This window comes from Aegilops tauschii, chromosome 1, assembly GCF_002575655.3.
Source record: "Aegilops tauschii subsp. strangulata cultivar AL8/78 chromosome 1, Aet v6.0, whole genome shotgun sequence".
Lineage (NCBI taxonomy): Eukaryota > Viridiplantae > Streptophyta > Magnoliopsida > Poales > Poaceae > Aegilops > Aegilops tauschii.
Window position 1 is genome coordinate 433,361,974 of NC_053035.3, and position 21,473 is coordinate 433,383,446.

General features: G+C 47.2%; 3 protein-coding genes across 4 annotated transcripts; all 3 read right to left on the reverse strand.

Moving 5' to 3' along the window:
• Nucleotides 1-34: 34 nt before the first annotated feature.
• On the reverse strand, nucleotides 35-2,924 carry LOC109743080 (uncharacterized). The gene is made up of 6 exons (XM_020302161.4): nucleotides 2,616-2,924; nucleotides 2,442-2,510; nucleotides 1,268-1,445; nucleotides 1,076-1,171; nucleotides 937-1,000; nucleotides 35-828 (listed from the first exon to the last, which is right to left on the reverse strand). Exons 1-6 carry the CDS (start codon nucleotides 2,819-2,821, stop codon nucleotides 317-319), a joined length of 1,125 nt encoding a protein of 374 aa, XP_020157750.1. The 5' UTR covers nucleotides 2,822-2,924; the 3' UTR covers nucleotides 35-316.
• A 3,698-nt stretch (nucleotides 2,925-6,622) lies between these two features.
• LOC109743067 (signal recognition particle subunit SRP54 2) lies at nucleotides 6,623-10,966 on the reverse strand. Its single transcript, XM_020302146.4, has 9 exons — nucleotides 10,471-10,966; nucleotides 10,259-10,358; nucleotides 9,023-9,176; nucleotides 8,791-8,941; nucleotides 8,559-8,707; nucleotides 7,995-8,095; nucleotides 7,758-7,915; nucleotides 7,241-7,355; nucleotides 6,623-7,155 (listed from the first exon to the last, which is right to left on the reverse strand). The coding sequence occupies exons 1-9, from the start codon at nucleotides 10,699-10,701 to the stop codon at nucleotides 6,821-6,823; spliced, it is 1,494 nt and encodes a 497-aa protein (XP_020157735.1). The 5' UTR covers nucleotides 10,702-10,966; the 3' UTR covers nucleotides 6,623-6,820.
• A 6,309-nt stretch (nucleotides 10,967-17,275) lies between these two features.
• Nucleotides 17,276-20,488, reverse strand: LOC109743076 (signal recognition particle subunit SRP54 3). 2 transcript variants are annotated; one of them, XM_040395165.3, is made up of 9 exons: nucleotides 20,031-20,488; nucleotides 19,696-19,849; nucleotides 19,447-19,597; nucleotides 19,205-19,353; nucleotides 18,697-18,797; nucleotides 18,464-18,621; nucleotides 18,256-18,370; nucleotides 18,060-18,155; nucleotides 17,276-17,933 (listed from the first exon to the last, which is right to left on the reverse strand). In XM_040395165.3, the coding sequence occupies exons 1-9, from the start codon at nucleotides 20,359-20,361 to the stop codon at nucleotides 17,830-17,832; spliced, it is 1,359 nt and encodes a 452-aa protein (XP_040251099.1). In that variant the 5' UTR covers nucleotides 20,362-20,488; the 3' UTR covers nucleotides 17,276-17,829. The 2 variants fall into 2 exon arrangements, with proteins under 2 accessions (XP_040251099.1, XP_020157748.1); XM_020302159.4 differs by having other exon boundaries at nucleotides 17,276-18,155.
• Between the last annotated feature and the right edge of the window lie 985 nt (nucleotides 20,489-21,473).

The window sequence follows — 21,473 nt, forward strand, 5'->3', positions numbered from 1 at the left end:
TCCATACGGAGAACTTGCAATTCCAGACAGCATCTCATCTCAGGCACATCACATTAGCTACAGGTGCATAATAACAAATCATCAATTATTGCAACATGTCGCCAGGTACTCAGCCGCTAAGCTCTCTACAACGACAGGCGGTGCAGATCCGGGATACACATCTCAGTATACAAGAAAAAACCCTAAGCATCCTGCGAATTTCAGCCGGCCAGCAGGGCATCCATGCATCACCATCATCATCTATAAACGCAACATCCAATGCTCCCCCCACCTCCCACCCGGAGGCCAACAACACTAGAGAAAAAAAAACGCTGCCCTAAGTCAGGTGCTGGATCTTGCGCTTGAGCCACAGGGCGCGCACGTCGAGCCCCAGGGAGACGAATATCTCCCGGTTGCCCGGCTGCAGGAACACGTCGGGGGCCACCGACTTCTCCACCTGCGACAGCTCCACCATGCCGTTCAGGATCTGGACGCACCGCGAGATGCTGTAGGCGTCCTCCTGCACCTGGTGCTTCGCCAGCTGCCACTCGTGGCTCGAGCTCTTGTGGTTGTCCCCCGAGTCGTCGATCGCCCGGTGGTCGTTGCCCTGCCTCTTCGAGGACTGCTGCCATGAGCGCGGCTGCCACTGCGACAGCACCTGCGGCAGCAGGTGCGTGTCTCTGCTCGAGGCCTTGCTGCGAGGCGGGGTGTGCTGGAAAGAGGACTCCTTTGAGATGGGTGATTGCAGGCGAGGCGAGCGCTCCACGATGAAGTCGTGCTCGTCCTCGCTGTGGTCCAGATCCGCACCGGTGTATATAAAACGTTTGCTTTCGTCCGCCATAAAACCTTCTGCAGCAGGAGAAACAGTAATTAGCCAGCACACGATGATCTTGCACAAGGGGATATTTACACAGGTTTCATTGAAAGGGGAAATTATCACAAGCATTCCGTACTAACCATTTTTCCCATAAGGATTCTTGCAATCCTCGCATCTACAAAATAAGGAGCATCCAGTCCCATCCTGTTCACACGAATCAACTTGAGAACAAATTTGTAGCCCAAAGATATAGTAAAGTGTTTGGAGCTAAGATGGAACCTGGTAGCAATCACAGTATTTCTTTAGGCAACTTGATTTCTTGCAATTGCAACCTCGCCTTGGTGGGGTTGAAGAAGAAGAATTGTGTGCGTCTTCCTGCAGGTGACAAAGACATAGTATGGAAATTATTATTATGAGCCAAAGGGAACTTAAAAGAAATGCATCATCGTCTAACTGAGTCAAGAAAACAACCATAGTTTCAGCATTAGCCTCCAGTCTTCTATTAATTTTCAGAGACATCCGTTTCTGACGTGAAAGTAGCACCTTGCGAGTGGTCTGAACTGTCTCTGCAAAATCAGCCTTGTTGAAACATGGCACACATCCACATTTTTCAGAACAATAACCTCCACCGGCAAAACATGGACAATACCTGCATACGTAGATAATCATGATTTATGTTAATGGTTCATCAGAGCATTGTTACAAATCCTAGTTCATAAAAAAGATATCGGCAGATACAGGCATGTATAGATATGATTTCATTTAAACCGGTCATTAAAGAAAAAACTAGACCAGCAGGGGGAGGAGCCCCTGCGGCTCTTTAATTAAGAAGGAATTTCGTGAGACACAAGTTCAATCCCGCGATATTAACCAGGATGGTTAAATGACATCCACTGGGATAGAATCCGCGCCGGGCGCAAATGTGCCACTGCACTCCCACCACTGGGGCACTGGGCTAGGAACCCATCCACATTTAAACAAATCATCATATACTGATAAACGTTTTCACCGATATAATGTGTCCCAGTAGATAAAAATTGACTTGGAATCCTAAAACACTTCCATAGCAAGATCTCGAATCGTTTTTTATCTATCTACGGGAACACATTATAAGCTGGTTAGTCCAGCCACACATATCTAAGCTGCTCCATGACCTATGTTTCAAAGGAGGGACTGAGGTAACTTACGAAGCGGAATCGTAGTAAATAGCGCACAAACGAATGCTAAAACAAGTGCTGCACTCCCCATCATTAAAAACTAATTCTGAATTTGGGAACCTCTGCAGCAAGCACATATATCAGGAGAATAATATCCTGAATTTTTCACTGCATACTACGAGAGGCAAGGTGCTACCAGTTTACTAGAGAACCCAGCATCAAAGGGATTTTTGAAACTGAAGCAGATATGTGAGCAGGACATCAAATTAGACAGGATGATTAAACCATCCCACCCTCGCGCAGATGCCCCTCTCCAGCACCTAAACGGAAGCAAATCTGAGCAGCAAAGCCGCACGGCGCCCAACATTTCAAAATCGGCCGTCCCTGTCTAAGAAACCCGAAGCACCACAGGCGAAACAGGGCACATCCTAGGGCCCGGCGGCGAAATCGCGGGGTAATCGGGAGGGACAGGGGGAGTGCTCACTCACAGCTTCAAGCATCTGGACTTTTTGCAGGCGCAATGCTTGCACCCATCCGCGGCGTCCTCCACCTTCTGCCTGCTCAAACAACAAACGCCCGCCTCAGTCAGATCAGCCGGCGAGGCGCCGGAACCGGGGAGCGGAGACGCACGGGGCACGGGGAACGGGGCGGGGGTAGCTCACCTCTTGGGCGTGGTGGCGAGCGCGAGCTGGTTCATGCTGGTGGGATCCGGCTGCGCGTCGGGGCCCTCCGGGGCCGCCGCCACGGCCGGCGGCGGCGAGGGCGGGGGCTCCATGGCCGAGAGGGGCACCGCCGCCGTGAGGTGCGGGCGCGGGGGCGGGGGCGGGGGCGGCGAGGGGGGCTTGACGGAGATCGGGGTGGCCTCCATGGGAGGAGCACGGGGCGAACGAGGGCACACGCGGGGTCCGGCTGGGGGCAGGAGGGTGGCTCGGGCTCTTTTGAGACTGTGGCGCGGGGCCCTCCCCTCTTGAAGAGCCAGGAGCCTCCCTGTCCCTGCGGGGTTTTTGTTTTGTTTTGTGGTTTTTTGGTGGTTTCTGGAAAAGGTTTTACGGTTTCGAACGAAATCCGGGGCAGTTTCGTTTTGGACGCCTTTTTGATGGATGGATGGGTGGGGGTTGGTGGCTAGGAGGAGATTTTTTTTGGTTTGGGGAGGGTTTGAGATTTGGATCCGATGTGGTTTGTGGGTTTTTTTATTAGGGTCTCGGATTTAGGCGTCGGGGTTGGAAGGTGTTTGAAATTCGACATAAACTATTCTAAACCTCATTGTTGCCGTTATACTATGACACACGAATTCTGTTTTACTACCGTTATATGAAGCGGATACTTGTAACTGACGATGCGGTTAACTAGAGTGCACCGAATCCAATCTACTACTTCCTCCGTCACATAATATAAGAGCGTCTCCGTCTCATAATTTCTTTCGATTCAATTTGATTTAAGGAATTAAAAAATTAAATGAAGGGCTAAGAACCCTAAATAAGGTTTAAATTCAGAGTCCCAAAATAATTCCTTAAAATGTTCCTAAATTTTGGTTTGATATATAGCTCTTGCCAAAATTCTCAGAACTATTTGAAAGGCATTGTGGAACACTGAATGCAATTTTTCGGGTCCTTTGCCCTTCATTTAATTTTTTTTAGGCTTCCAAATATTCGTCAATTCAAATTTCTTGAATTTAACATGATGCATGATGCTCTCTGATGCAACTATTTACAAGCAATTTCTAGGGTTGTGACAATATGTTTATTAAATGTAAATTTGTGCGGATACCTGGTATTCTCTCGTTGTTATATACTCTGAAGCATTTCAATTTACTATGTGTCGTGCTGGTTGTAGATACGATTAGCTGAAACACGTCAGCTTTGCTTTACTATGTATCATTATGATTGTGGATACAATTAGTTGGAATGCACCCAAGCACATGGGATATGCCTATTACGTGTAGGTTTAGCTCGGATATATGCTATTCTCTTGTCTTCATTTACTCTAAAACACTACAATTAGAGAGAACACGTTCACCCCCTTCCTGAGGCGGCAGTTCTGGTCGGCGGCCCAAGTTGCTCATCTTCAGACTTTCAACCTGGCGGCTATGAGATTGCTTGGACTCGGGCCAGGGCGAAAGCCCTATTCGGCTTGCCGATGCTGGCAGCGGCGACACCCACAAGTGTTGTTTTCCCTCTTGGAGGCGTTGCCATGGATTTCATCTACGCCCCTCTTCGAGCTCAGGGGAAACCCTTGGTCCGCTTCTTCGGATCGGATGGCGATGGCGTCGTTCTCCTTCTTGAAGGCGTCATCTTGATCGCTCACGGTGTCCCCGTGATTGGCTCTGGTGATGTTGGCTATTGTGCTGGTTTCGGCCTACCCCTCTACTTCGGGGCATCTTGGGTTTAGCCGTGTCGTACCCTTTGTTCGGGCCGAGCATCCCCCCTTCTCTCTGCTCAGTGCACCATGTCCACGCCTTCTTGCGTTCATGTATTGTGTTGTCCCTCTTGTACTCATTCTAATTTTCTCTATCAATGAAATGATACGTAAGCTTTGCTTATTCACGATTTTTTTTTGCTTTACTTTGTATTATTATGATTGTGGGTTCAATTAGCCGGAACGAATCAAAGCTAACTTAACACCGGTATGTCCTAGATATGCCTATTAAATGTAAAACTTGTTCAGATGCGTGTTATTCTCTTGTTATTATTTACTCTAAAACGTTTGCTTTACTATTTAGCATTCTAATTGTAGAAATAGTTAGCTGGTATGCGTTGGATTTGCTCTACTTTGTGTCATTGCGGATACAATTAGCTGGAACATGACAAAGACAATATAACACTAGTATTTCGGGAGAAAATGTCTAGTTCCCAAGTATCCACCATTCATTTATCGCTTTTGGCTTCGATTTACCTTGTGCCATTTATGATTGTAGATACAATACTTGGATCACACTAAAGCCAATATACGTATATTATTCACAAAAATAGACACTTCACCTCACTCTATCATATATACAATTAGCTAGAGCCACTGAAACCAGTATAATTATATTATGTCCCAAAAATTCCTACAAATGTCAAATTTGCCCAAGTGTTTGTTGGGCAGTTAGTGTCATGTCGCGTGCTTTATTTTGCAGTAGATGACTAAACATACTAGTACTAGAGATAAAGTGTGTTCCCCTAAAAAAAAGTATGGTGCCTTACTGTTGTTTCTCCCCCAGCATGAAACGTCTCTTACAACGCACGGCAATCCCAAAGTTGACACTAATTAGGCAATCAGGTAAAATCTAGGCCTAAAAGTCCTGCAATGCTAGTTCATCTGTGCGCCCAACTTATCAGTACAGTGCACTGACTCACACAGAACATCATTCTCCTCTTTGCACTAATCGCCAAAAAGCAGAACTCCCGGTGTAAAACGTTATAGCATTAAACGGCACAACGATTGGATTTCAGACTTAAAATTTTAACTCTGGATTTCAGACTTAAAAATTGAGTTCAGACTTATTTATGGAGAGAAATATGTGGGTTTGTTAGTTAAATGAGAAGTAATTTGTGGCACCGTGATGAATCTAATCGTGTGTCATCGCTTTGTAAAAATGGTTCGATAAACACAGATCAAGGCATGCTTTTCTATATAAACAAATAAATTCCCATTTAGCAAATGAACTATCTCCATCGAGCAAGATATTCCGATTTGATTAGACATGTTTGCAAAAAAAAAAGGATTTGATTAAACATAACAAGTCGTTTTCTATGGGAATGCTCACCGGCACACTTTATTGCAAATTCAACATAGTTACGTCATTCCACAGAAGAGGTGAAATGAGGCTTGGAGGATCACCCTCCCAAAACAAATTTCGACTTAAAATCATACGAGTGTCTAGCTAGCGTGTGCGCCACCGTGTTGGCATCCCTTGGACAGTAACGGAATGCCACTGAACCAACCCTTCGAGCTCGGCAAATTTCATTAACTCCTTCGTTTTCTCAAAGTAGTAAATTTCATGAACTCCTTCATTTTTTATTTTTATTTTTTGCGGATGAACTCCTTCATTTTCTCAAAGTGAAAAAGGCCGTCGGCAAATTTCACAAAAGAATTAGAGATGACTAGTGACTAATTGTGAAATTCGTGTGCATCCGACAAGTGTCTCTTGAGTGGAGTTAAAAGGCATCGTGCAGTGTATGTGTGTGTAGCTTTACGTTTTCTTTAGCGCAGTTAGTGTCATGTCGCGTGCTTTATTTTGCAGTAGATGGTAAAGCATGGTGCCTTACTAAACATACCAGTACCAGAGGTAAAGTTTATGTTTCCCTCGGAAAAAGTATGGTGCCTTGCTGCTGTCCTTGTTACTAATTTCGCCCCCAGCATGAAACGTCTCTTACATCGCACGGCAATCTCAAAGTTGACACTAATTAGGCAATCATGTGCTGTGAAATCTAGACCTAAAAGGTCTTTGAAACATTAGTGCGTCGAAATTATCGATACACTGACTCACACAGAACTTCATTCTCCGCATTGCACTAATCGCCGAAAAGTATAACTACTGGTGTAAGATGTACTAGCAGCATTAAACATCATAACGATTTTAGAGTTCGGACTTAAAATTTTAACTCTGGATTTCAGACTCTTCAGAGGCCCTCCATATAATCCAGAAAACAAGTATGCCAATCGAGAAACGCAATGACACGAAAAATTCACAAAAGCCATAGTACCTGTAAATTTGATGACCTAGCAGATGTTAGTTGCAGAGAAATTTCACATAACTTTTTGAGGAGTTGGGAAGTATCTTTGTCAGGATGGAAATCTTTAGAGATCTATATAAATATAGCAAACTCCACAGCGCAGCAAGCACACCACCTATGCCACAAGAAACTACCTATATTTGCCAGATTTAATCACCACCCAGTCCCATGCCCCCGAGCATTTTGCTCATGTCCTTGCCACCCATCTGCTTCATCAGAGCCTGCAGGCCACCCATGCCGCCCATCTGCTTCAGCACTTGCGGCGGGAGGGCCTTGGTCATCTGCTGGATGTTCAGGTTCTGGGACAGATCGCTCATCTTTCCATTCTTCGGCATCTTTAGCCCCTTCATCTTGCTCCACATCTTGGCTAGTCGCTTGTACTCTTCCAGCATGTCCATCACGTCTCTGATTTGCCTGCCAGACCCTCGAGCGATACGGATGATTCGCGACTCGGTCATCAGCTTCGGGTTTGTGCTGTCGAGCTCTGAAAAGTAGGTCAGGGTTGGGATAAGTTTCGGAACGTCGCTCTTGTGATACACAAAGGAAAGCATTGGTCTAATCTAGCTCACCTGCAGCTGTCATGGAGTCCATAATCGTCATGTATCGCTTAATCTTCGCTTGGCCTTCTTTCTCGTGTCCTTTTGGCATCAACTCTGAACTAAATCCAGGCAACATGGAGAAGACCTGCAAGATAAATAAGACAATGCATGCTTAAACAAATAATATCACTAGTTGCGGAGCCTTGCTTGTCTTGTTGGATGACTTCGTGTGAAACCAAATACTCAATATAATGTAGGTTAATCAGATGTTAACATGGTAAATACTACTCCCTCCGTTCACTATTATAAGATGTCCTAACTTTTTTTCTGATTCGGATGTATATAGACGCATTTTAGTGTGTTTGTTCACTCATTTCAGTTCGTATGTACTCCCTCCGTCCCAAAATAAGTGTCTCAAGCTTAGTATAACTTTGTACTAAAGCTAGTACAAAGTTGAGACACTTATTTTGGGACGGAGGGAGTAGTACATACTGAAATATCCAAAACATATTATATTTGTGAAAGAAGGGAGTAAAAGATAGTTAACCTGGCCAATAGGACCCATTTTCAGAAGATTCTGGAATTGATCATACAGAAGTCTGAGAGTGAAGGTTCCTTCAGCCAGCTTTGCCAGAAGCTCAGGCTGCTGATCAGCAGGCATAACATCCTGGATTTTGTCCATTAAGCCAGACAAGTCTCCCATACCTGACAAATACATACATCGTTAGGTAAACTAGAAAGAAGAATCACCAAGCTACACACAATATTAAATGTAGTTGCTAACCTAGCAGACGGCTGACAAATGGTTTCACATCAAAAATCTCAAATTCATCAATGTGTTCTCCAGTTCCAATAAATATCACTGGACTTTTTGTAGCTGCAACCCTGGGGAAAAAAGAGGCAAGGATGTAAAAAAAAGGTCCCTCTGATTCTTCACCTGTTTACTCTAACAAACGGTATCCTCGCCTACTTGTAAAAAACACAATAAAAAAAGAAGCTAAAACAGGATTTGAGAATACAGCTGAGCAGATAAATAACAATCTTAACTGCTTCACAGATACTAAACATATGTGCAAACATTCAGATTGAAGTGATCCTAAACCAAGTAGCATTTTCTTGTTGAACTAAAATAACATGGATGAAATGCAACCTGGTAAAATGAAATTCAACTCTAAAAGGACATATTAACAAGAGGGGGGGAAATCCCACAAGAAGAATTATAATGAAGAAAATTTACCAATGAACAAACTAAGCTAACTAAGATTCTTTGGAAACAATAACGCTCATAAGCAACACGATACAGGAAATAGCACCAGGAAGAAAAAATAAAATAAAGAGTAATACTAACGCGCTAAGTGCACCGCCTCCTTTTGCATGACCATCCAATTTCGTAATGATGACAGCACCAACAGAAGCACTTTGTTTAAATGCTTGTGCCTGATCAAACGCAGCCTGACCAATACTGCCATCCATCACAAATATCACCAGGTCTGGTTTCTGCAATGAACCATAAAAAAGGTGGGTGAGAATCTCAATGTTACAGGAAAAATAATGGTGCAAGACTATGACAGTGTAAATACCGTTGCTTCCGCAACTTGACGCATTTCTTCGAAGAGTGCAGCCTCTTGCTTATGGCGTCCACTTGTGTCAATAATGATGAGATCAGAGTTATCTTTCCTGAACCTTTCCAGACCCTCAACAGCAATTTTCACAGGATCTGACTCCATGTAGCTGCAAAGACGGAAATTTTATTTAGTGCAAATTTTGGAGAGAAGCTTTTAACCAACAGCTAAATCTTTCGATGTAGAGAACCTTCCATAAAAAGGTATCTTCGCCTTGGTTGCATTCTGTTTCAACTGATCAAAAGCACCAGCTCGGAATGTATCGGCACAAACCAGCGACGGTTTAAATCCCTTACGCTGATGATAATATGCGTATTTCGTACAGGTAGTGGTTTTTCCAGAACCTACAGAAATATATCATCATTCAGTGAGCATCTAACATCAATGTATATTGTAACTGTATTAAAGACGAGGAAAACAATGAACAAACCGCATGATCCTAGTGTTCTGTTTATTCAAATTTCTTATTAGATTTTGTATCAGTCTGGAATACAGAAAAAAGAAGGGCAACAGACGCTTCGTCCCGTAGCAGTGCTGCTGGTTGATGTTGCAAACGGGTTCTTCAACAAGAGGAGAGGCTGGGCGCCAATGACAAAAAGACTTGGAGTAGTGTGATTTTGGCTAGCCGTGGTGTTTTGGACGGACTCTGGATGATCTTGTTAGTTTGATTGTTGTTTTAGTTGTGTTTGCCTGCTACTCCTAGTCTAGTCTTTCTTTTCATGCTTTTTGGGAGCCCTGCGTGGTTACCTCTTCCGCATTGCTCCTAGTTGTCTTTCCCCAGGTGGCATGGTAGGGCGTCTGGGGGTCATCGACTTGTGTGTTAAACTGTTTTACGGTTTCCTTTCATTGATGAAATGAAATCAGGGGTACGCCCCTCAATTCAAAAAAAAAAAAAAAATGAGGGAGATCTCACAGGTACAAACAACTAGAAGATTGAACAGGAAATGGCAATAGTTCTTATGGCATCCGACCTATCACCTACAGCTAGAGCTGCCTGAAATGTCTGAGTCACCACAAGTTCTCCACAAAACAACGTACCTACCTTGCCATTCATATCAAGACAGAAATGAGATGCTTAGACCACAGCAATAAACTAAACAAGGTCTGCTCCTGTTAGTGAAAGGCAACTGATGACCCTAACCGCAATTCTATACCCAATAATAACCTAAATTTACCTCAATTCAACAAGGTTTGGACCATTCAATTTTGCTCGGCTATCACCACAATTCAGAATAACATGAAACACCTATGAGCACATCCCCGGTGCTTAAACGACACATTCATTCTAGGTGGCCTACCAATGCTACACGCAGACTGGTAGATATATACAGCTATAATAAGCAATCACATGTAGCGTGTGGAATTCAGGTAACAGGCGTAGATCAAAAAACAGAGCAGGTAAGCGAGGTTGGTCAGTGAGACTGACCCTGCAATCCGACGAACATGACGACGCTGGGCTTGCCCTTCTTGGGGGTGAAGGCCGGCTTCCCGGGATCGAGCATGTTGCAGAGCTCGGTGAAGACGGCCTGCAGCGCGGAAAAAAAAAACAAGGGCATCAGCCTCCTCCCGCCCAGTTCCCCCTGGCACGCGCGTCCCTGGATCGAACTAGCGCAGGAATGGATAGCTAGGTGGAGGGACCTGCTGTATGATGCGTCGCTTGTTGGTGCCGGCGGCGAGGGTCTCGAGGTTGACGATCTTCCTGATGTTGGTCTGCATGTCGCGGACCATCTTGAACTGGACGTCGGACTGCAGGAGCGCGCGGGAGATCTCGTTGAGGCACTCCCCGAGCACCTTCTCGTCGATGACCGTGGCGTTGCTCATCTGCGCGAGCGCGCGGGAGATGCTCCCGCCCAGCTGCGCGAGCACCATCTTGGCTGGGCCCCCCGGGGGGTCGGACCTCGTCGGCGGGGTGGGGTGGGGGTTCCGGCGGCGATCTGGGAGGGCGAGGGGAGGGGAGGGTATGGGATGGGGAGAACCGGCCGGGGGCGATGGGGGAGATTTTTGGTTGGGGGGTGGGGATTGGGGAACGCGGCGTGGCGGGTCGGGTTGGGTCGGTGGCGGCTTGGCTGGCCTGGCTCGTGTGATCTCGTGTCGTACGGGGGAAGGTTCGTGCGGTGTGTGGCGTGTGAGTCGAGTCGACGAGAGTTCTCTCCGTGAAAGCTGAAAGGCGATTATAGGCGCCGGCGCACCGGCCTAATCGTTCGGAGGTCCACTTTCAGCCGTCTGATTAAATCGTCTGCAGTTGTTTGCCGCACGAGCACGTATGAAAAAAGACCACCTGCCTCTCATCGCTTCCTTTGTCTCGCCGGGTCACATGCTCTCTGGTTGCCGCACCTCATCGGCCGTCCTCGCCGCCCTCGCCGGATGTCCTCGTCGTCGGTCGCCGCACTCACCGCCGAGTGCCGCATCTCGCCGCTGGTCGCCGCCTGCACTTGTCTCTGACTCCACGCATGCAACGACTGTGGCCTGCAATTGCAGCCTCGATAGTGACGGTTGCAGCTCCGGTGGCGACGGGCCCGTCGCTCGCCGTCGACGCTCGCCGTCGGCACGCTCGCCATCGTCAAAATCGCAAACAAAAAAAGTGAATTGGTTCCAGCAAAATTGAAGAACAGTTGTAGCACAAAAATACACTGGTTCCAGCAAAAAAAAACAAGACGATGGTAACAAAAATAATGAATGTTTGTTCCAGCAAAAATCAAAGCAGTCATAACAAAAAGAAATTATGCTTGCAACAAAAAAAGAAAATGGTTCCAGCAAAAGTACTTGTCGTTCCAGCAAAACTATGAATCATCTTCGTTGGGGTCGTAGCAAAAAAATCGCTGTTTCCAGCCAAAAAACTGCTGGTTCCAGCAATGATGGATCGCTGCCGTGGCCGTCGCAAGACGGTTATCGCCGGTTCCAGAGCATTTGTTTTGCTGGTTGCAACTCCACCTGCCTACGGTTGTAGCTCAATGATGGATCGCCGCCGTGGCCGTCGCAAGACGGTTATCGCCGGTTCCAGAGCATTTGTTTTGCTGGTTGCAACTCCACCTGCCTACGGTTGTAGCTCAATGATGGATCGCCGCCGTGGCCGTCGCAACACGGCTATCGCCAGTTCTAGCATTTGTTTTGCTGGTTGCAACTCCACCGGCCTAAGGTTGTAGCTCCGCCGCGCCGGGGTAGCAGCATCTCTGCCGCGAATCACATCGGTGGTTGGTGGTGGTCGCCCCGCTTGTAGCCCCGTCCTCCGCTGCTTGCAGCACCCCCCGCTCGCGGTCCCCTACCCAAAAAAGAGGGCATCGGCAGGAGGTGCGGGCGCAGCAGTCGAGAACGACGGCGTGCGCACCATGGCGACGAGCTCACCTAAGCGACCCATAGTGACGAGTGAATCCTGGCTGCGCAACTCCCCCTTTGCAGCAGCCCTGAAGGGTGTGGTGCGGGCGCTCTCAATAGCCCTCTATAGCTCAGGGGGTAGGGGAGGGAGGAGTAGAGAGAGGAAGGAGATGAGCAAGATTGGGGCTGCCGCTCCCATGACTGGTGATGGAAAAAGAAATGGAGGAAGAGAGATGCGGGAGGAGGAGATAAGGATGGGAGGCTGGGCGGTGCTAGGACCCACAAAACGAGTGGCCAAAGACGTTTCTATCGTACAATGCACGAGCGACCGGCCCAAGCGTTGCGCCGGCGCGCCGCACAGAAACGTTTCCCAAGCTGAAAACCGACTCGTATTCCACGGATCTCATCGCGACGGCTTTCATTAATCAAATTTGATTGGATTTTAATCAAATTCAATCTGTGCCTCTGTTTGGTGTCTTTTTTTTAACACATCTGTTTGGTGTTTTTGGTATCATATAAGGCTTGGGCAGGGCCGGTCTATACGGACGAAATAGGCTTTCGCCTCGCAATATTAATATATCAACCACACGATATAATTGATGAAGCCTCAGCACAAGCACGCCCCAAAAAAAAACGAGGAACAACAGAAGAAAAAAAATGCCAACAACGAAAACGAAGATGGCTCGCGAACCGCTGCGGCCGCCGGAGAATTCCACCACGCTCCCAGCACTCTGAAACGCCGCATACCAAGCAACACCTCAAGGAACGCGATGACAACAACGCTGCAGGCAGGGGCGGACCCACGTATGGCCTACCGGTGTCACAGGACACCGGGTAAATTTTCTGGTTACGTTAGATGCATATATATAGGTTAGGTACTAGCGTGACACCGGAAAAATTGATCCAGGGACACTTGCTAAGCCGACGACGGCGCGCGGGAGCGGCCCAATCAACTACGTGGTTACACACGCACGCGGAGGCACAGGATCGGATTGATTGTTGATCAATCAGATTTGTTTGTAAGTGATCCTAAAAGAAAAGATTTGTTTGTAAGTGTACGTGCACGTTCAGTGTGCTGGCTTCTCGGCTCCTCCTGCACCGATTCGTCGCAGCGTCGCCCGGTCGCCCGCTCGGCGATTTACCAGCGAAGCTTCGTGGCATATCAGACGTCGCCAGTCCACTCACCATTTCCTCTAATCTTTGTTTCCTAAATACATAAACTATATGCCTAGTATTTTGAATTTCAAGTTAGTTACAATTGAGAATTGGATTACCGTGTTTCTAAATTTTTTGGCAGGTTTTCTTGAGGCAAAACCACACTCTACTTTATTAATTTGTAACAATATTCGTGGGTATACGATAAATTTTTTGGCAGATTTTCACATCTATTTGAGATGAATTGCTTTAATGTGTTTTTCCAAAATAAAATACAGTGACCCATATATGTTTGATAATTGGATTAATGTGATTTTTAAAATTTCGCAACGATTTACCAAATTTGTGGTTACAATTTTGGTTCGATCAAGTCTATTTTTACTGTCGATTTTTTTCATTGTGTCTAGTATGTAATTACCTCCATTTCTATATAGAAGACCACAAATTCATGTACAGATATCAAGGTAAAATTTAATGCCTTGCAAGCTAGTTTTTCTTTTCGTTTACGAAGAAGAAAAATGAAACTGATCGAACGTTGAGTGTGGAAGTAGCTGAGTGCCATTATAAATGCATGGATGCAATTATTAAACAGGTTGCTAGTACGAGAAAATATCATTATTTTTTATCTTGATTACTGTTGGTGGCCTTATATAGATGCAAAATGTATATTCCATAGCGGTCATGTATAGAAAACTGAGGCCACATAATTATTCATAGTATTACTTGTGGACCACATGCACGCGCATGTGATGTACACGTGGACACCGGGACATTTTTGTCCTGGGTCCGCCCCTGGCTGCAGGGCCGTCTCCAGAAATTCGGGGGCCCGGGACGAATGCAAAATGGGTTCCTAAATTTTGATATACACTCTTATAACTGAAGTTCTAAGTTTATCATATATCAAGATAAGAAAAGAAAAAGGTTGCACCTTGAAGCTTGAATTAGCAATTATCTTCCGAAATAGTTGCATCAATCCATCTGAAGTCTAAACCTTTTGGCTGCAAAGTGTAAAGAAATGTATCACTTATCGATATATAGGAAGTACATTGGCTAATGCTCAAGTTTACTAACTATCCATGTGATCATTTTGTGCACCAAAATTCAAAAACGAAGAGCATACATATAATAATGGAGCAGGAGCGTCACGTGTCTCTTGATTTTTCGGGCCAGGAGATGCAGATTGCTTTGGGTCTTCGAGCTGTACAAAATTTCAGAAATCATTATCTGGACTCTGAAGATAACCGGCTTACAGCAAATAGGTCTGGAGCACTCACGTGGGGTCATCACTTGGGGAACTAGTCAACTAGCATGCAACATCCATATGGCGAGGAGCCGAGGAGACAAGAGGAAGACTGCGGGAGGGCCGGAGGGCGACGACGGCGAGGACGACCAACATGAGGCGAGCGATTGGATCGGGGGATCATAGGACGGAAGAAGCCCTAGCGGCATCAGTGGCCGAAGCAGCGAGGCGTGTACGTGAATGGGCTCCTGGCTTAGTTAGTGGGCTTTTCATATAATTTTCCCTGATTTGGGGGCCCCAAAATTTGGGGGGCCCGGGACGGTTGGCCAATTTGGCCTGCCCCATCGACGGGCCTGCAACGCTGCTGCCTGGACATGTCTTAGGTTTTCCCCCGGTATGCAAAGGGGCGTGGGGAAAGGGGTATATCCGATGCCCTTCAGGAAGGCACGACGGCGCTCACGGGGGCCACCGAGTCGGTGCCGGTCAAGTCGATAAGGATTTCTCCCAACCGCCAACCAACCACGACCCCGGACGATCCATCACGCTCCACCATACTTGTTGTCCACCAATATACGCCACCATGGTCTTGCAGTCACCATCGCCGTCTTACTGTGGCAAGCGAAGCGAGACCGGCGAGACCAAGAGGAAGCAGCCGGGAACGAGAAGCGGCAGGGTCATAAGCCACACGGGAGGGGACAACCTCCACCACCCTTGGCGGTAACTGACCGGACGCATCTCAGGAGCAAACTAGGCACCCCTGCCCGACCGAGCCCGAAACGGGCTCGTGAAGCTCCCGTCACGGCGCTGTAGTACGCGTGCCTCCATCTCCGCCACCCCCAGCACGAGCCACACCTCCGTCCGCCGGAGACGATGCCGGAAAGCCCAGGCCAGGCCCGCCCAGACCCAGATGGGGCCCAGATTTGGGTTGGAAGGGCGCCGCCACCAGCCATTGTGCCGCCCTGCAGCCAAGCAGCCGCGCCACCGCCACCTTGCCACCCGGTGTTGCGCGCCGCCGGATCCGTCGCCGGCCTAGGTGCACTGCCGCCATATGCCACCGCCCGATCCGTATTGCCGCGTGGGGGGAAAGAACGGGGCCGCCGCCGCCGGCACCACATGAGCAGGGGGAGGCGCGGGGAGGAGGAGGGAAGGGGAGCCCCCGGTCGCCTCGCTCGGGGAGGCGATGCGAGGGTCAGGGGGTAGTATTAAGTTTTCATGCACGATTGTTAGCTATTGATGAAATATTTTTGTGTGCTGCCGGACCGGTCTATATACAGTAGGATAGCATACTGCAGACAGAATATACAGTAGTAATTATGTACATTTTCCATATAAATTTGTTTGGGACAATTGTGTGACGTGGTAGATCAGTTGGCGTTGCAATTAGTGGCTAATACTCCGTCAGAAATTGTGCTACTTATGTACTGTACTGTCTTGTATATAAAAATTCTGCGGTGGTTGGAAGGTCAAAAAGTAAACGAGTACGAGTTATGTGAGTCGATGTTGCCAGAAAGTTCAAATTTCCGCCTACCAGCTTGGTGCCTGTGATTTTTGAAAATTTGAAAATGCTGCTCCATTCGCACTGAAATCATACTTGATATTTGCTTTTGCGGCTTCGTCCTCCTTTGCGGCCTCGTCCACAATGTCTAGAAGCTTGAGAATCTTTTTTTTTGACGATAAAGAGTTCCCCGCTTTATACTATAAAGCAATCATCCGATACAACCAGCTCGCTGAGCCGCAGCTTAAGAATCTTTTCGCGGGAACCTGTTGTGAGCGGGATACCGGACTTCCAATCAGATGCGGGTGACTATGCAAGAGGAACAGTTTCAAGAGGGCATCAAAGTAGCACTCTTGATCCAGCAGGCACACAGTACGATCCCAACGGCTCTATCAGAAACCCTAGCACTACTCTGCCACTAGTAGTGCATAGTACTGTAACGCCGGAAGCACTGGTTTGTTTGCCGTGGAACTGGGGTGGGGGGTGGGGGGATCCAGGGCATTCCATGACCTTGTGGCACTCAATCAAATGCATCACTCTCAATTCATCTTCCTGAACGAAACAACACAAAAACAAAGAGAAGGTAAGACAAATGGAGACCAAACAAGTGCACCTTCTCGTTTGACGCCTCTAGGACAACTGCGATTCTTACTTCAAAGAGAGCGGAGAGTTCAATTGTCCTTGAAAAGCTCTTTTGTGTAGCTCCTTGAAGGTGATGTCATGCTTGGCATCATTTTGAACGCAGCTTGGGGCTGACCTATTCGGCATCTTCAAATGTTGAACTTGTAAGCTGTGAGTTGAATGTCTAAAGAGCGGGTTGTGTTGTAATCCTTGTATAGAAGGTGAAAGATTAGGAGCACACATAGTAATACATTGTTAGCAATTAACATGTTATTCCTCTCAATACAATACATTGGTAGCAACTAGTGTGTTATTTATCTCTAGCGCACACAAAAGGACTTGACAGGCCATGTCTAGCCCCTCAGTGGCATTTTTGTAAGGAGAATAGGTCCGACGGAGGTTGAGCCTTAAACACGGGTTGGCGGGCTGCGGGCACTTCAGCATGCTCTAGCTAGCTAACTGATGAACGCCCAATTCTCATTGCTAGCGCACATGATATATTGTACAATAACAGACTATTCATGTGTTCTGTTAACGAGTATTATTTCATTGATCTTTCTCCCACATCATTCACACATGCACAATAATACAAGTTCTATGCAGGAAATGCATGTCAAAAAGATTGGGGAAGATATTAAAGATATGTCTCTGTAGTGTAAACAAGTCTCTAAAACGAGAGTAATAATTAATGCGCTATATACCGGTTCCATTACGATAGGCTAGCAGTGCAAACGGTAAGGATCAAATAATGGTGTATATTCCATTTGATTGGTAAAACATATCAACTCTGCATAGTAAAGGTGTAGCATCTTGACAGCTGTCAAAAAAAAGCTGTCAAATCTTGACCTAGATACCTACCAGTACACACTAATAATCCCCTCAAAAAAAAAGTACACACTAACAATTTGGCTCAGCAGACTTATTTCTTATTGAAATCTCTAAAAATGCAGCAGGAAGCCTCAGAGTTTGGACTTGAAAATTTAACTTTGGTGTTTAAAACTCTGCAGAAGCCCACGTAATCCAGATAACAAAGTCATAAAAGCCACACTCAGTGAATTTGATTGTCTACATGTCAGTTCCAGAGAAATTTAAGTACAATGGGGAGTTGGGAAATATCTTGTCAGGAGAGAAATTCTACTACAACGTAGCAAGCGCACCACCTACATTTGCAAGACTAAGCGCCACCCCTCATGCCAGCAAGCATTTTGCTCATGTCCTTGCCGCCGCCCATTTGCTTCACCAGAGCCTCGAAGGCACTTTTGCCCCCCATCTGCTGCACCACTTGCGGCGGCATGGCTTTGAGCATCTTCTGGATGGCCTGATCACTCATCTTCCCGTTCGGCGGTATCAATTTCGACACATTCAGCTTGCTCCACATCTTGGCCAGTCGCTTGTACTCTTCCAGCATGTCCGTCACGTCCTTCACTCGCCTGCCCGACCCTCGAGCGACCCGGAGGATCCGCGACTCGGTCATCAGCTTCGGGTTCTTGCTGTCAAGCTCTGCAAAGTTGATCAATCAGCGGTGAGATAAGTTTCAGACGATCGCTCTTGCAGTATTTTTGCTACACACAAGAGAGATTTAACTCTTGGACCAACTCACCTGCGGCTGTCATGGAGTCCATGATCGTCATGTACCGCTTGATCTTTTCTTTACTTTGTTTCTCCTGTCCCTTCGGCATCAGCTCCGAGCTAAACCCGGGCAGCATGGAGAAGATCTGCAAGATAAATCAGAAAATGCACGCTTAAGCAATGCTATCACAGAAGAAGAACCGTATGAAAGTTAAATCAGATGTTAACATGGTAAATACCTGGCCCATTGGCCCCATTTTCAGGAGATTCTGGAATTGCTCATACATAAGTCTGAGAGTGAAGGCTCCTTCAGCCAGCTTTGCCACAAGCTCAGATTGTTGATCAGCAGGCACGATACTTTCCATCTTGTCGAGTAAGCCAGGCAAGTCTCCTCTACCTGCGAAAACCATCGTTAGCTAAACTAGAAAGAAGAATCACCAAGTTATAAGCAATACTGAATGTAGTTGCGAACCTAACAGACGGCCGACAAATGGTTCCACATTGAAAACATCAAATTCATCAATGTGTTCTCCAGTTCCAATAAATATCACCGGGCTTTTCGTAGCTGCAACCCTGGAAAAAAGAAGCAAGGATGTCAGGAAAAAGCTCCTCGGATTCTTAACCCGCTTACTCTATCCAAAGGTGTATTCGCCTATTTGTAAAACACACAATGACAAAACTAAATCAGGATTTGAGAATACAGCGTAGCAACAACAGTTTTAACTGCTTCTTCACGGACACTAAACATATATGTGAGGCAGTGTTTCCTTAACAAAAGAATTAAACCTAAACCGAGTGGCACTTTCATGTCGAACTAAAATAATGGATGATGTGTAAATTTATAAATGGAATACAACTCTAGAGAGACTAATATGTTAACTATAGTACTTTAGTAATCTAAACGCTCTTATATTACAGAGGGAGTAGGTAGTAACACCAATAGCGCAAGGAGGAGCGAGAAAACAAAGAGAAATACTTACGCGCTCAGTGCACCGCCTCCTTTCGCATGACCATCCATTTTCGTGATAATCACAGCTCCAACGGAAGCACTCTGTTTGAATGCCTGTGCCTGATCGAAGGCAGCCTGACCAATGCTGCCATCCATCACAAATATCACCAGGTCTGGTTTCTGTAGAAGAGCCATACAAAGCATGTCAGTGAAAAATCTCAAAACTAGAGGAACAATAATGCTGTGCAGGACTATATGTGACAGTGTAAATACCGTTGCTTCCGCAACTTGGCGCATCTCCTCGAAGAGCGCAGCCTCCTGCATATGGCGCCCACTCGTGTCGATGATGATGAGATCAGATTTCTCTTGCCTGAACTTTTCCAGGCCCTCCACAGCAATCTTGACAGGGTCTGATTCCACGTAGCTGCAAAAGACAGAAATTCTATTAGATGAATATTCTGGAGAGACAAGCTAGGTTTTGAGCTTTGACCCATGAGTAATAAATCTGCCAATGTAGTGTACCTTCCGTAGAAAGGTATCTTGGCCTTGGTTGCGTTCTGCTTCAACTGATCAAAAGCACCGGCCCGGAATGTATCGGCGCAAACCAGTGACGGTTTGAATCCCTTGCGCTGATGATAATGCGCGTATTTGGTACACGTAGTGGTTTTTCCAGAGCCTGCAGACATACGCATATATATCGTTATATATTCAGTGATCGTCGATCATCAATGTTATATTGTAAATATGTAATCCAAATCAGCAATCACATAAGGAGATTGAAATTCAGAAAGAAGCGAGGCCGGTCAATCAGAAATTAATTCAGAAAGAAGCGAGGTTGGTCAATCAGAAATCCTGACCTTGCAGTCCGACGAACATGACGACGTTGGGCTTGCCCTTCTTGGGGACGAAGGCGGGCTTCCCGGGATCCAGCATCTTGCAGAGCTCCTTCCCGACGGCGGTCTCTATGACGCGGCGCTTGTTGGTGCCGGCGGCGAGGGCCTCGAGGTTGACGGACTTCTTGATGTTGGCCTGCAGGTCGCAGACCATCTTGAAGCGGACGTCGGCCTGCATGAGCGCGCGCGCGATCTCGTTGAGGCACTCCCGGAGCACGTTCTCGTCGACCACCGTCGCGCTGCTCATCCGCGCCAGCGCGCGGGAGATGCTACCGCCCAGCTCCGCGAGCACCATCGTGGCCGGCCGCCCGTGCCCTAGCTCTCTCTCGCCGAAGGAAGGGTTGGGTTCGGGTTCGTGGTGAAACGGAACGTCTGATGATGCAAAAACCGGTCGCCTGCGCCCTATTTATGAACACAGCTCAGTCCGATTCCAACCGTGCACGAGCCGTCGTGGGTTTCGAAAAGAATCTCTTTTCTATCTCTACTATCTCTATACTCTCTATATTATATTTATTTATTTATACTATACCTAAAAGAAACGGGAAACGGACTCCGTTTCCTTCGTGACTTCGTTCGATTTTTTGTTGCCTCCGTTTCACCCGATTCACCCGGGTTTCCTGAAAACCAGCCTTGATTAGGGGATTTAATTTGTCATCGTTATCTCCTCCACAATTAGCGCTTTTCTCCATCGTTGGCACCGGGCCGGAAGGATGCTCAGGTTCCACTTCCAGGCACGAACCCTCCTCCACGGAGCACGACATGCCCGGCAAGCCTCACGCCCTACCCCTGCCCCCTGCTCCCTGCTCCGGATAGAACGATCCCCGAACGGACGAGACTTGCCTGCTCCCTTCCATGCTCCCATCCGTGCTCCCGCATACGTGGCTTGATTTGATTGGAAGAAAATAAGGCCCGGCCCCACCCCCTGCAAATCAGGGGGGGAGATGATTAGATTAGAAAAGAAAAAGGGAAAAGAATAGCCGTAGGATGAAGTGGGAGCACGGATGGGAGCATGGAGAGGGAGCAGGCAAGCCGGATCCTCCCCGAACACCCCCGGCTCGCTTAGGTTCGCCGCTCGATCTCCCATATCCTCTCGCCGTCTATCCCATGAACCCCCCTCTGGATCCACACCACTCCGGAGGTGAGGACGACACCGCCACCACCACCGCACCATCGCACCCCTCGATTAGGATTTAGGCGAGGAGCACGCAGCCGTTGGGGCGAGGAGCTTACCCCGGCACCACACCTTGAGGCGACGCAGAGAAGGCTAGGGCAATAAAAGTTCTGTTTCCTTCAACATAGAAGGTCGAGAAAATTGGAGATGTAAATCCTTTTCAAGATTTTGAAGCCATGCTGTTCAACAGACAAGGACGTTGAGAACGCAATTGAAGAAGGGGCTCCCCGCAACAG